Source organism: Eptatretus burgeri, chromosome 10 (assembly GCF_056783735.1).
Source record: "Eptatretus burgeri isolate ZD-2024b chromosome 10, Ebu_testis_v1, whole genome shotgun sequence".
NCBI classification, from domain to species: Eukaryota; Metazoa; Chordata; class Myxini; order Myxiniformes; family Myxinidae; genus Eptatretus; species Eptatretus burgeri.
The window spans coordinates 99,801,658-99,816,937 of record NC_140970.1 but is presented as its reverse complement, the minus strand read 5'-3'; the positions used below and the strand labels follow the sequence as shown (position 1 = coordinate 99,816,937).

The following is a 15,280-nucleotide window of genomic DNA, read 5'->3' as shown; positions in this document are numbered from 1 at the left end:
AGCTCTCATACGAGCCTCGACAAGGGATACAAAAAACAGGAGGCCTCGTTGGGGAAAAGAACAAAGATGACCAAATGACCTGGTTGAAGGCCTACTCATTGCTGGCCCTGCTCATGGCTGTGTGACTTCATCTTTGGACACCATCGTCACTGGCTGTCGTCTCGCTCCTGGTTTATAATGTGGGTTGAATCAAGTTCTGCATCCACCCTGCGCATCATCGAGACAAAGGGAAGTCCTGCCTTCATTATTGTATTGTTGTATGAGTGTGATCTGTGGCACCTCTTGGGTTTGCTTTCATGTTTTATTCCTCCTTCGTGTGTGTGTGTGTGTGTGTGTGTGTGTGTGTGTGTGTGTGTGTGTGTGTGTGTGTGTGTGTGTGTGTGTGTGTATATGTATATATATTTATGTTTTTTTTTAATGTTGAAGGCTTCAGGCACAGACTAAATAGTCCTCATTGAGACCAAGCCTTAAATAAAAAGTGTACCTTGGCCTTAGGCCAAAGGTTATCTTGCCAAAAGACCTTGATTTGAGAGTTTCATTTTTTATGAAAAATCAGTTTTTTCGTCATGATGTCATCAAATGACATCATAACGACGAAATTTTTTATATCTGAGAAACACTCTTCTCAGGCTTCAATTTTAGGTCCTACTCGATATTGTTAGTCAAATATTTAAAAATGACCTTCATGAAGGTCAAGACCGATCGCCACCAAAAACGAATCAGCTGAGCGCCTATCGATATGCTATATATCCACCAAGTTTGGAGATGATCCGATAAAATTTACTCAAAAGCTAAGGGTTTCGTTGATTTTGATGTTTGACCTTCTGGTGACCTTGACCTTTGACCTTGACCTTCGAAATTTTGGGCATCGAAAGCTATTCCGCTCACGAGTATACATCTCAAATTTGAGAGCCATTGCTTTAGAACTGTGACCTCGGCATTGCTCCAATCCCCATACCTCTGCATTGCTACAATTCACCACTCTATTTTGATTCTGATTGTCCTCAGTGCCGCGCGATGCTTGACCATGCAACGAACGTTAATAGCTCGAATGCATCTCACCGGGGATGTCCCAAGTGAGAATCCAGAATTGATACAACCCTCATTCAGTCAACAGACAATGGCAAAACCAGGGACAATGAGGAGGGGTCCTGAGAAGGGTGATCCGGGAGTTTGGTTCGGGAACCGGGTGTGCATTTTAGCTCATGAGGGGCCCGAGGGTGGCATGGAAAGTCTACTGACATCCGGCATTCAGACTGCACTCGGAACACGATCAGGGCTGAGGTGCCGGCTCGGGGAGCATGCCCTATATTAAGTCAGGAGCTCTGAGCCGTGCTGAAGATGATAGGCAACTGAGACGGTTTCCGGTCTTAGAACCTGGCAGGGCATGGCTAGGGCTGCTATGGCCCAATATGGGAGCGTGTACCCCAATAAGAGGTACACGCTACACATACAGACCTTTACACAGCTTGGTTCGGGATCTTTCTCCTCACACATCTATTCTCCTCTCTATCCCCCCTCTTTCCCATCGTCTTTGGATGCACAAAGAACATCATTACTGACTAGCAATCCCATTCTCCTCTGGCACGACACCGTACCCCCCACATTGCACTACACCACACCTCCATCTCCCACACCTTATACACAACCAGTATTCCTCCCACCTACCTCTCCTTAAGCGTTCTGAGTTGCGTTGGTCTGCCGACCGTGCCAAGTATTGAGAGGTCATTTACTCTCACCTGCATTCTTTCTCTCTGGCAATCTAATCTTCCGTGTGTGTGTGTGTGTGTGTGTGTGTGTGTGTGTGTGTGTGTGTGTATGTGTGTGTGTGTGTGTGTGATGGTGCCTATCCTCACATAAATTAAGATTGTAGAAGATATAGTGGGATAACTCTGTTCTCTGTCTGCTTTTGTAAGATTGCTTGTCTTTTGCTGCACCCCAAAAATTCCTTGCTATCCCTTGTACATAAAACAAAACTCCATTCAATGTGCCACATACTTTTCCTCACCTGATTTTAAATAAATGCTTTGTATAGAAATGTTTCCAGCTCGTTTTCATGTTTTCTTCCATTGGTCCAGCATGGCCCGCACCCTTGTTTAGCGGGACATTATTTTCCTACGATCTGTTTCCTAGCTGGTACGTGCTTGGCAGTTCCGCTCAGCTGCATCTGATCTGGTAAGGTGACCTGGTTTGAGCAAGTGCATACCGAGGACGTGTCCTCCGGTAATTAGATAACATAACTTTTTGGTAAACGGTATTTGACGGAGGACCTGAAGTCACCTGGTCGAGTTATTGGCATTCACGGTCAATTCGCGACCCACGGCGTTCACAGTCGACTCGCGACCCGCCATGTCACAAAGTTATTTGTGTGCGACTCCTACGATTCCGGAGAGTCTGGTGGGAACCCAAGGTAGTTCACCCCTTATGGTCTTCGTGCCCCACCGGCCCCGGTTCACAACAATATATACATATCTTCTTCTTCTTCTTTCGGCTGCTCCCGTGAGGGGTCGCCACAGCGGATCATCCGTTTGATCCGCATAGTGATTTGGCACATGTTTTACGCCGGATGCCCTTCCTGACGCAACCTTGGTCGTCTCTTACAACACAGGGATAAGGTACACCTATTTTAACCGGGGTATACACCGGCCCAGTATACTGGTACTCATTTCACCGACCTCGGAAGGATGACAGGCTGAGTCAACCCCCTGGTGTATTAATTCAGTGGCCCAACGGGGTTTGAACTCAGGACCTCTTGGATCCCAAGCCGCTGCCCTAACCACTGCGCCAACACCAGGCTTAACAATATATACATATATATACATATATATATATATATATATAAATATATATATATATATATATATATATATATATCTATCTATCTATCTATCTATCTATCTATATATATATATATATATATATATATATATATATATATATATATATATATATATATATATATATATATATATATATATATATATATCTATCTATCTATCTATCTATCTATATATATATCTATATATATATATATATATCTATCTATATATATATATATCTATCTATATATATCTATCTATATATATATATATATATATATATATATATATATATATATACATAAATACATATATGTTGTCGCAGATCCAGGGTTTGAGGATTGCCATGAGGGGAAGGGGAAGCACTTGGGTCCCTCCCGAACGCCTGGTCCTGAGGCCACCGGGCACAGATAATTACATGCACCGGCAGGTTGCTTAGCAACCACGAACGCCGATTGGCACGGCCAATCCGGGCAGGGTTAGACTACTTTGCGTGATACTTTACCTGTGGACGGCCGGCTAATTGGGGTCAGTGTCCTCAGCACACACTCGGATTACTGCTGAGCATTATAGTGAGTGTGCACTGACTGACGAAGCAAATTATTGGGGCAGAACGCCCGGTCTAACCTTACTTGTCCACTGCACCGGAGCAGTAAGGGAAAAGACAACTGAGACAGATTGGAAATAGCAACAAACAATTATTTATAACAAACACAGAAGCAATCATTTCAAGGCAAGAAAGCAAAAAGGCACAAAAGAGCAGATTTAACCAGAACACGTATCCTTATTCAATCTTACTTAAACACAAGACTTAGCCATCATTCATTCAGGGGAGAAGAATATCACAAGAAGGACTTCAAAATAAAATAGAAGGAATGAATGGAGAAAAGGAAAGCAGTCATTCCTTCCGTCCCTCATCTCACACGAAATATTCAAGAGAATGCAGAAGAAAATTGATGGGGAAGATGGCCAGTGGCGATGGAAGACACACATCTGCGTCCCTGAGGTGCCCGGACCCAGTAGACAAGTCCTCTGTGGCATCCCAGATATGTGAGCTAGATGCGTAACTGGCCTTCCTCTGCCTCAATTCCTTCCTCCTCAGGCCCCCGTCGATGAGGTTCCTCCATTCACCCTCCTCGTCCTTCGTGGCTGACAGGATCGAGAGTGCAGGATGACGCTCGTGGTCGGCGTGGTCTTTTTCCACAGAAGCTCGACACCAATTGCTCGTGAAACCCTCTCTTTTCCCTCACACGTTTTTGTTCCTTCCCTCACGAGCCTTCTCAGTCTGTCAGCCATCTGCTCAGGAGTGCTTTTCGTTCCTGCTCACGCAAGCTCGTCACGAGTCCTTATTTGCGGCTTTTTGCTTCTTCTTCACATCAGCTTTCTTTCCCTCCTCCTTCAAGCCTTCTCCCCCTCCTATTGGTCCTCAGCCGATATCACTTGTAGTAATTGCCACACCATCCTGAGGGAACTTTCCCGCCCTGCCCCTCATGCGCCCAAAGCCGAAACGAGAGCCCCCAGCCCCCTCCTTCGTGTGGAAAATGCCCAGTCGCACTGTTCTGCTCTGTACCACGCCCCCGAGAAGCGCCGTACCTCGCAGGCCATGCCGAACCCCGAGTGTCACGAACATGCATGTGAGAGCACCCAATGGGTCACCAAGCAATGCGCCGATGGAGGGAACACGGACAGGAACCCCCTCACGACCGAGGGATGACCAAACAGCCGTTGGATTGGAGGTAAGACCAATGGGGGTGAAGGAGAAATGTTTGATGGAGGGGAAATTATTGGTGGACCGTTGAAATGGGGCCGATGGGTTAATGGAGGGATGATTGAAAGTTACAGATGGGTTGAAAAGAACGATGGTGTGAAGGAATAAAGATTGAAAGTAACAGAAGGGGAGGAAGGAAGACATTGCATGGGACAAACAGTCTAGCCAACACATGCCCCCCCCCCCCCCCCAAACAGCCCTTTGACAAGGGACCAAGGACTATCTATACAAAGACTAATGAAATAACTAATCCTCAGGTCACCTGCATGTCCATGTAAGCTTTCCCCTTGGGGTAAGTTTTCCATAAACTAACACAATATATATATATATATATATATATATATATATATATATATATATATATATATATATATATATATATATATATATATATATATATATATATCTGCTGATGTGTTACATAACATGCAAATGAGTTAACTGTCCTTACAAAACACAATGGTTGTCACAGAGTTTATTCTTCACTCATGCGGAAAGGATGATTCATTTGGACCAGAAAAGCCACAGTCCGGGTTGGTGGGTGGAGAGGTGTGTGTGTGTTGGATGGTTAATGGGGAAGGGCTGGGGGCTATGTGAAGGGGCTTTCAACAGACAGTGTTTCAAGAGGAGTCTCTCTCTGTCGTGCGCAATGGAAAACTATCTGCAAAGCCACTGTTCAGAGACAAAGTGTGGAAATCCCACGGAATAATTTGGCATGCCAAAGGTTACTTCTTATCACCGCCGGTCAAAGTCCGTGGCAACGCATTGTTACCTCTTCGCCGCCGTTGGCATACTTGTTGAAGAGTCTGTTTGAAATCATTGCATTTTCAGGGAACAAAAGTCATGTTTTTATTTAATCTTCCAAGTATGCCTTCATTGTTCCCGACGTATCTGTTGGATTCTCTTTTCAGAGGTGAGTGCTGAACATCTGTGTGTTTGAGAGGTGAGTAAATACCGAACAGATAATACTTCCAGCTGGTTACACCAGTTGAAACTAGAACGAATTCACTGTTCTGTGGTCTATTTTCCACCAGTTTTTCATTTTTAATAGATAGTCATCAGGGGTTATGGCTATCGGGCTGCTCGGACTGCCTCGTGTTTGTCTGTACCGTGAGATTGGACCATGATCATGGAACATTGGTGGTGGTCAACAGGTCGTGCACGGTGTGACGAATTGGAAATTCTGAATTGATATTAAAAATAACCTCTTCAGTCATTGGTGGCCATCGACATATTGCATACGCGAGGGGGAGTGAATTGAGGTTGTTGATACCATTGTACTGTGATTTGGAAACTTAGAGTTGGAGAGAAAAGGGTAGGTAGGCAAAAACAAATCGGAGGGGTGGCGATCATGTTGGGGAGGGGTCGTATGAAAAGGGGACAATTTTTTTTGGTGGGGGGGGGGGGAGAGGTAATGTAGATCACCAGAGAGAGAGGGTAGAATTGCATGGGGATTACAGGAGGGAGAGTCAAAGATTTTTTTCCTGTTTTGTGTAGGTTTTATGTAGAGAGTGCGTGATGCAATTTAGAAAAGACAATGTGTTGCTGAGGTTGAGGAGTTCTCCTTCAAACTTTGCAACAAGTCCGCTCTCTGGAGCCAGAAAAGAACATCTGTCCAACCTCAAGGATGAACTTTCAAACTTGTCTTGCTCTTCTAAAACCTGGTGACACCTTGTCAAGTCTGTCTCTGGAGTACGCTCCCCTTCCATCCCTCTCCTCAATTCAAAAGTCACCACAGCCGACTCCGCTCATGAGAAGGTCGAATGCCTCAATTATGTGTTTGCTTCCAAATATTGTGCCCCTAGTCACTCATGGACTCTGTCTTTTGCATCTGAGAAGGTGGAGAAATTTCTGGCAACCCTCAACTCTGATTCTGCAACCGGACCGGAAGGTATCGGCTCACGTGTCGTTAAAAAAAAAAAATCTAAAAAACTACTTTGCTGCTCTCGCACGTACTTGCAAATTGGTGGACAAGATGGATACAGAAGGAAACTCTCGGGAGGGAAAAACTGGAAGCTTGGAAGGACAAGGCCTTGGGGGTAGGGGATGGGTGGTTAACGGGAGAGAAAACATCATGGTCCTGTACAGCGGATGATCTGAGTTGGTAGTGACCGTTTGAAGACCTGGAGGGAAGAATGGTTTTGAAGAGAATGTGGAAGTTGGTTGCAGTGGTGTGAAAAAAGAGGTACGAATGAGTGGAGGTGAGCAGTTATTCTGGATTTAGGTATTTTCATCAGAAGGGAGTTGATGGTGGAGGACGTGTGCCCTGCAGAAACCTGGGGGGGGGGGGGAGACAAAGCATGGAAAGAGCAGAGGGTACAAGACCAGAGATGAAATGAAGGAGTAGAACACAGAGACCACCGACCTGTCTGCAATGGCTTTGTGTGCAGGATATCTCAAAACGTTGTGGACGGATCCGGATATAATTTTGTGGACGGGTTCGGTGTGTGACAAGGATGAACTGATCAGATTATTTGGCGAAGATCCGAATCCGGATCCGATTATTATTAGAATTTTAAAATGATTCTTCACCATTGAGAGACAGTGGCCAAAAACTATACAGAGCACGATATCTGAAGAAGTTGCGGACGAATTCAGCCGTGTGCCCTGGGTGAAGATCCGAATCCGGATGTGGATCTGATAATTTTTTTTAAGTGATCCGGATCATTGAGAGATGCAGCTTAACTAATATATAGCATGATATCTCAAAAAGTTGTGGACGGATTCTGATGAAACTCGGTGGGCAGGTTGGGTGTGCGGCAAGGACGAATTGATTCGATTTTGGCGACGATCCAAATCCGGATCTGAATACGAGGATTATTTAATTCTTAAAGTGATTCTTCACCATTGAGAAATTTGGCCAAAAACGGTGTAGTACTGTGTAGCATGATATCTCAAAAATGTATTGAGCCCGATATGTTCTCGTGGATCAGGCATTACGTGGCGGAGGTACGCGGTCTACCGAGTGCCCTTGTAGTTTATTTTATAATTGCACCTCTTCCTTCGGACATGGGTACGATTTTTTGTTTTGTTTTTTAAGGTCTGAAGAGAGGGAAGAGGCTGCAGCCTCCCCCTGCCTGAAAGATGTTGGATGTCACGGCAGATGGTGAAGTCATCAGCAAATAGATAAAGGGGATTTTCCGGAGAGATAGATCATTGATGAAGATCAGGAATAGGACTGGGCCCAGAACACTGCCTTGGGGAACTCCAGCCTTGACAGAGGAGATGAAGAGATTCCTTTGAGCGCCACACATTGGCTGTGAGAGTGGAGGAAGTCAGGAAGCCAGGTGTGGAGTAGGCTTTGGATGCAATAGGCAGATAGTTTGGAGAGCAGGGTACGATGCCACACTGTATTAAAAGCACAGGATGCAGTACATCGTGAGTGATGGCCCTGATCTCATGTCTGACATTGAGGGCCTCCGTCCATTGTTGGGTGAGTAAAAGCAGCATGTTTAAAGTGGAGTAACCTGGTCTGAATCCGAATTGATGATCTCGGATGAGGTTGCTGGAGCAAAGGACGGATTTCACAACAACTACAATGATGGATTCAATGACCTTGCTAATGATTGGAAGTAAGCTGATATGTCTGTGGTTAAGGGGATTTGTTTTTGCACCTTTTTGTCTAATGCAGTGATGTTGGCGGATTGTCAAGCAGATGGAAGATGACATATGGCAAAATATTGGGTGAAAATAACAGAGCGAGGATGTGCAAGAGCAGCAGACCAGGTTTTTAGGACACGTGAGCAAATGCCGTCTGGTCCAGTAGCAGAGTCAGAGTCAAGGTTTGAAAGAACCTTCTGCACCTTTTCAGGTGCAAAAGACACAGCGTCCAGGAGCAGTTGGGTACGACAGGGAAGGGTGGGCACAGACAGCGAGGGGCTGGGGGCACAATATTTGGAAGCAAACACACAATTGAGGCATTCGGCCTTCTCACGAACTGAGTTGGCTCTGGTGCCATTTGAAGTGAGGAAAAGGGATGGAGGGGGAGCATAAAATGATTAAAAAAAAAAGTGATTCTTCATAATCCATCCATCCATCCATCCATCCATTGGGACCATACTCTGTGCAGAGCGTTGGTGCTGCCTAAGCAGTCTCCTTGGCTATTGGGCACAACCCTGGAGGGGTCACCACTCCGACACAGGATACCAGCAAGCTGGCACTCAATTTGCCGACCCCGGAAAGATGACAGGCAGAGTCAACCCCACCTGGAATTAATTCAACAGCCAAGGTGGATTTGAACTCAGGATTCTAGGATCCCAAGCCCACCACCCCAACTGATGCAGCCAAAACAATACATTGCGCAGTATTTCAAAAAGTTGCGGATGGATGATGATAAAACTCGGTTGACGAGTTGGGTAGGTGACAAGAACAAGCGGATTCGATTCTTGTTCACGTCCGGATGCAGATCCGACCTATCAGTGGGTTACAAAATGTAAACCATTCAGCCTGGCAGAGGTTTGTGCTCGACTGAGCGCTGTGTGTAGTTATTGTTGTTTTTGCTTATCAGCAAATTTTGCTTATCGTATATATGTGCTTATCAGCTGACAACATTACCTTTGGCCCCTTCTTGGTGTTGAAGCAAAGTTTTTCCTGCATAATTCAGTACTTGTCTTAAGAGTCGACATACTTTAATTTGTCCACATAATTGTGGAGATATTGCACGTTAAATATCACTGGTTAACCATTGATACAAAGATAACTTCTTGTTGTCCGACTTGCTTTGTTTCAGCTTTCACATCTGCTTGTTTTGTTGGAATGTTGAACTACCTTGTGAAAATGCAAGCCATCGTTCAAAATCACAGGTATGTTATTCATCTTTACAAATCCATCAGATATTCACTGTCGTATCATAAGTTGAGGGTGGCCTGGAGGTACGCAGACTCACCTCGAAGCTGTTTGAATCCCTGACCCAGCTACATACTGTCATCCTTGTGTTTCACAGGTAGCATGTGCCGTGCAGGTAGCATGATGATGTTTTCACAGGTAGCATTGATCAGCATGTGCCGTCCATCGGATGTATGTTTAACCGGTCATCCCGTCTGCCGGCATTAGTTGGTGGAAGCTAAAGATCCCACGGTGTCCTTCGTGAAGAGTCTGCGAGCTATAATTGGCACCATGAACAAATTCCAAATTCCTGCCATAACTACAGCTGGGAAGGCAATGGAAAACCATCCAGCATAACCCTTGCCAAGAAACTGCTTCGGCAGCACCGACCCTCTGAAACAGAGTATGATCCATCATTCCATCATAATCAAAAATTATAGGTTTATCTACAATATGTACATGTCGACGTGCTGGTATTTAACGCCCCATCGGCTCTCACAATGCCGTAGACCTTGCCTGGACCTGAACTCGAAAATAATCTCCCAGTTTATGAAATGGATGGAATTCTCCATCGTTACTTGCATCACATTTGCCATTGTTGTGGTCGAACCCATAAGGGGGCATGAACACAACATCCCATAGACACTGCTGTCAAAGCCAAACTATGTGTTCCTGGACTCACCGCTCTCCCCCAAACCAGTTTCCACATTTTGATGTCCCAGGTTAACATACGTCGCACTACACTTTGTATGACTTGGACAATTCTATTCCTCTGGATGCAAGGCGTGAAGATGGTACTTTCCTGGCATCCAAATGACTACGAAAAGCCAAAGCATTTTGTTCAGTCATTGGGATGAGGGGTACTTTGCCATCCGACAGGATGGTGCAGAGGTCGCTCACATTTTAACCTTGAGCTTTCTATCCTGGGGTTTGATTATTGGCTCCATTATATACTGTTGGAATTGAGCTTTACAGGCAGAATGTTGCGTCCCAATTTGCACCATCCCTCTGATGGGTTTAAAAAAACGGGCATCTCGTCTGCTATATAATATTAGTTGGGGATGTTCAAGATCCCACGGTGTCTTGCGTGAACAGTGGGTGAGTTATTGCCACAACGACTTCCAAATCAATCAAACCTTCATTTGAACATCAAGTTTGTGAAAGACTTTGGCCGAATCTGCCCTGGAGGACCTCACACAAAGGTGGGAATAATTGTAGCAGTTAAAAAAGTCATCGTGTTCATACATTGGTAGATTAGAGTACTTGCAAATTCTTAATAGTGTGAACGGTTTATGTGGTCAAATTGTAAAGTCTGGTTCAAATAAGATGTGTACAATGGTTAAAATCACATGGTGATGGGTACAATGGCTAAAATTCACATGAAGATGGGTACAATGGTTAAAATCACATGGTGATGGGTACAATGGCTAAAATCACATGGTGATGGGTACAATGGCTAAAATCACATGGTGATGGGTACAGTGGCTAAAATCACATGGTGATGGGTACAATGGCTAAAATCACATGAAGATGTGTACAATGGCTAAAATCACATGGTGATGGGTACAATGGCTAAAATCACATGAAGATGGGTACAATGGCTAAAATCACATGAAGATGGGTACAATGGTTAAAATCACATGGTGATGGGTACAATGGCTAAAATCACATAAAGATGTGTACAATGGCTAAAATCACATGAAGATGTGTACAATGGCTAAAATCACATGAAGATGGGTACAATGGCTAAAATCACATGAAGATGGGTACAATGGTTAAAATCACATGGTGATGGGTACAATGGCTAAAATCACATAAAGATGTGTACAATGGTAAAAATCACATGGTGATGGGTACAATGGTAAAAATCACATGGTGATGGGTACAATGGTAAAAATCACATGGTGATGGGTACAATGGCTAAAATCACATGAAGATGGGTACAATGGTTAAAATCACATGGTGATGGGTACAATGGCTAAAATCACATGAAGATGGGTACAATGGTTAAAATCACATGGTGATGGGTACAATGGCTAAAATCGCATGAAGATGGGTACAATGGCTAAAATCACATGGTGATGGGTACAATGGTTAAAATCACATGAGGATGTGTACAATGGCTAAAATCGCATGGTGATGGGTACAATGGTTAAAATCACATGATGATGTGTACAATGGCTAAAATCACATGGTGATGGGTACAATGGCTAAAATCACATGGTGATGGGTACAATGGCTAAAATCGCATGAAGATGGGTACAATGGCTAAAATCACATGGTGATGGGTACAATGGTTAAAATCACATGGTGATGGGTACAATGGCGAAAATCACATGGTGATGTGTACAATGGCTAAAATCACATGGTGTTGGGTGCAATGGCTAAAATCACATGGTGATGGGTACAATGGTTAAAATCACATGGTGATGGGTGCAATGGCTAAAATCACATGGTGATGGGTACAATGGTTAAAATCACATGATGATGTGTACAATGGCTAAAATCGCATGGTGATGGGTACAATGGTTAAAATCACATGATGATGTGTACAATGGCTAAAATCACGTGGTGATGGGTACAATGGCTAAAATCGCATGAAGATGGGTAAAATGGTTAAAATCACATGATGATGGGTACAATGGCTAAAATCACATGAAGATGGGTACAATGGCTAAAATCACATGGTGATGGGTACAATGGTTAAAATCACATGATGATGGGTACAATGGCTAAAATCACATGGTGATGGGTACAATGGTTAAAATCACATGATGATGTGTACAATGGCTAAAATCACATGGTGATGGGTACAATGGCTAAAATCGCATGAAGATGGGTAAAATGGTTAAAATCACATGGTGATGGGTACAATGGCTAAAATCGCATGAAGATGGGTAAAATGGTTAAAATCACATGGTGATGGGTACAATGGCTAAAATCGCATGAAGATGGGTAAAATGGTTAAAATCACATGGTGATGGGTACAATGGCTAAAATCACATGAAGATGGGTACAATGGCTAAAATCACATGGTGATGGGTACAATGGTTAAAATCACATGATGATGTGTACAATGGCTAAAATCGCATGATGATGGGTACAATGGTTAAAATCACATGATGGGTACAATGGCTAAAATCACATGGTGATGGGTACAATGGCTAAAATCACATGGTGATGGGTACAATGGTTAAACTCACATGATGATGGGTACAATGGCTAAAATCACATGGTGATGGGTACAATGGTTAAAATCACATGGTGATGGGTGCAATGGCTAAAATCACATGGTGATGTGTACAATGGTTAAAATCACATGATGTGTACAATGGTTAAAATCACATGATGATGTGTACAAAGGTTAAAATCACATGATGATGTATACAAAGGTTAAAATCACATGATGATGGGTGCAATGGTTAAAATCACATGGTGATGTGTACAATGGCTAAAATCACATGGTGATGTGTACAATGGTTAAAATCACATGATGATTGGTGCAATGGTTAAAATCACATAATGTGTTCAATGGTTAAAATCACATGATGATGGGTACAATGGCTAAAATCACATGGTGATGGGTACAATGGTTAAAATCACATGATGATGTGTACAATGGCTAAAATCGCATGAAGATGGGTACAATGGTTAAAATCACATGATGATGGGTACAATGGCTAAAATCACATGGTGATGGGTACAATGGCTAAAATCGCATGGTGATGGGTACAATGGTTAAAATCACATGATGATGTGTACAATGGCTAAAATCACATGGTGATGGGTACAATGGCTAAAATCGCATGAAGATGGGTAAAATGGTTAAAATCACATGATGATGGGTACAATGGCTAAAATCACATGAAGATGGGTACAATGGCTACAATCACATGGTGATGGGTACAATGGCTAAAATCACATGGTGATGGGTACAATGGTTAAAATCACATGATGATGGGTACAATGGCTAAAATCACATGGTGATGGGTACAATGGTTAAAATCACATGATGATGTGTACAATGGCTAAAATCGCATGGTGATGGGTACAATGGTTAAAATCACATGATGATGTGTACAATGGCTAAAATCACATGGTGATGGGTACAATGGCTAAAATCACATGGTGATGGGTACAATGGCTAAAATCGCATGAAGATGGGTAAAATGGTTAAAATCGCATGATGATGGATACAATGGCTAAAATCACATGAAGATGGGTACAATGGCTAAAATCGCATGAAGATGGGTAAAATGGTTAAAATCACATGGTGATGGGTACAATGGCTAAAATCACATGAAGATGGGTACAATGGCTAAAATCACATGGTGATGGGTACAATGGTTAAAATCACATGATGATGTGTACAATGGCTAAAAATCGCATGAAGATGGGTACAATGGTTAAAATCACATGATGGGTACAATGGCTAAAATCACATGGTGATGGGTACAATGGCTAAAATCACATGGTGATGGGTACAATGGTTAAAATCACATGGTGATGGGTGCAATGGTTAAAATCACATGATGTGTACAATGGTTAAAATCACATGATATGTACAATGGTTAAAATCACATGGTGATGGGTACAATGGTTAAAATCATATGGTGATGGGTGCAATGGCTAAAATCATATGGTGATGGGTACAATGGTTAAAATCACATGATGATGGGTACAATGGCGAAAATCACATGGTGATGTATACAATGGCTAAAATCACATGGTGATGGGTGCAATGGCTAAAATCACATGGTGATGGGTGCAATGGTTAAAATCACATGGTGATGGGTACAATGGCTAAAATCACATGGTGATGGGTACAATGGTTAAAATCACATGGTGATGGGTGCAATGGTTAAAATCACATGGTGATGGGTGCAATGGCTAAAATCACATGGTGATGTGTACAATGGTTAAAATCACATGATGTGTACAATGGTTAAAATCACATGATGATGTGTACAAAGGTTAAAATCACATGATGATGGGTGCAATGGTTAAAATCACATGGTGATGTGTACAATGGCTAAAATCACATGGTGATGTGTACAATGGTTAAAATCACATGATGATTGGTGCAATGGTTAAAATCACATAATGTGTTCAATGGTTAAAATCACATGATGATGGGTACAATGGCTAAAATCACATGGTGATGGGTACAATGGTTAAAATCACATGATGATGGGTACAATGGTTAAAATCACATGATGGGTACAATGGTTAAAATCACATGATGGGTACAATGGTTAAAATCACATTATGATGGGTACAATGGTTAAAATCACATGATGGGTACAATGGCTAAAATCACATGGTGATGGGTACAATGGCTAAAATCACATCGTGATGGATACAATGGTTAAAATCACATGATGATGGGTACAATGGTTAAAATCACATGATGGGTACAATGGCTAAAATCACATGGTGATGTGTACAATGGCTAAAATCACATGGTGATGTGTACAATGGTTAAAATCACATGATGATGGGTACAATGGTTAAAATCACATGATGATGAGTACAAGTACAATGGTTAAAATTGCATGATGATGGGTACAATGGCTAAAATCACATGATGATGAGTACAAGTACAATGGTTAAAATTGCATGATGGGTACAATGGCTAAAATCACATGATGATGAGTACAAGTACAATGGCTAAAATCACATGATGGGTACAATAGGTAAAATCACATGATGACATGTACCAGTACAATGGTTAAAATCGCATGATGATGTGTGCAAGTACAATGGTTAAAATCACATGATGGTGTGTGCAAGTACAATGGATAAAATCACATGATGATGTGTATATTGGATAAAATCACATGATGGGTACAATGGATAAAATCACATG

The 15,280-nt window shown here is 42.7% G+C and overlaps 3 protein-coding genes across 7 annotated transcripts in view; 2 read left to right on the top strand and 1 right to left on the bottom strand.

Annotated features, from left to right (window-relative positions):
* The window catches only part of LOC147019268 (uncharacterized), a 40,084-nt gene extending 38,243 nt beyond the window's left edge, over positions 1–1,841 (top strand). Inside the window, exon 5 of the transcript XR_015062722.1 lies at positions 3–1,841. The gene's annotated coding sequence lies outside the window, so the exon portion shown is untranslated. The remainder of the gene's footprint in view (positions 1–2) is intronic.
* The window catches only part of LOC147019267 (fibroblast growth factor receptor 2-like), a 60,617-nt gene extending 50,937 nt beyond the window's left edge, over positions 1–9,680 (bottom strand). The window contains exon 1 of the mRNA XM_085899611.1: positions 9,473–9,680. The gene's annotated coding sequence lies outside the window, so the exon portion shown is untranslated. The remainder of the gene's footprint in view (positions 1–9,472) is intronic.
* TMEM82 (transmembrane protein 82) overlaps positions 5,007–15,280 on the top strand; it is a 29,226-nt gene continuing 18,952 nt past the window's right edge. Inside the window, exons 1-2 of one of the 5 annotated variants that reach the window (XM_085899614.1) lie at positions 5,007–5,530; positions 9,317–9,389. In XM_085899614.1, coding sequence (XP_085755740.1) covers positions 9,343–9,389 — 47 coding nt within the window. In that variant the 5' untranslated portion in view covers positions 5,007–5,530; positions 9,317–9,342. The other 4 variants (XM_085899612.1, XM_085899616.1, XM_085899613.1 and 1 more) reach the window with 4 other exon arrangements.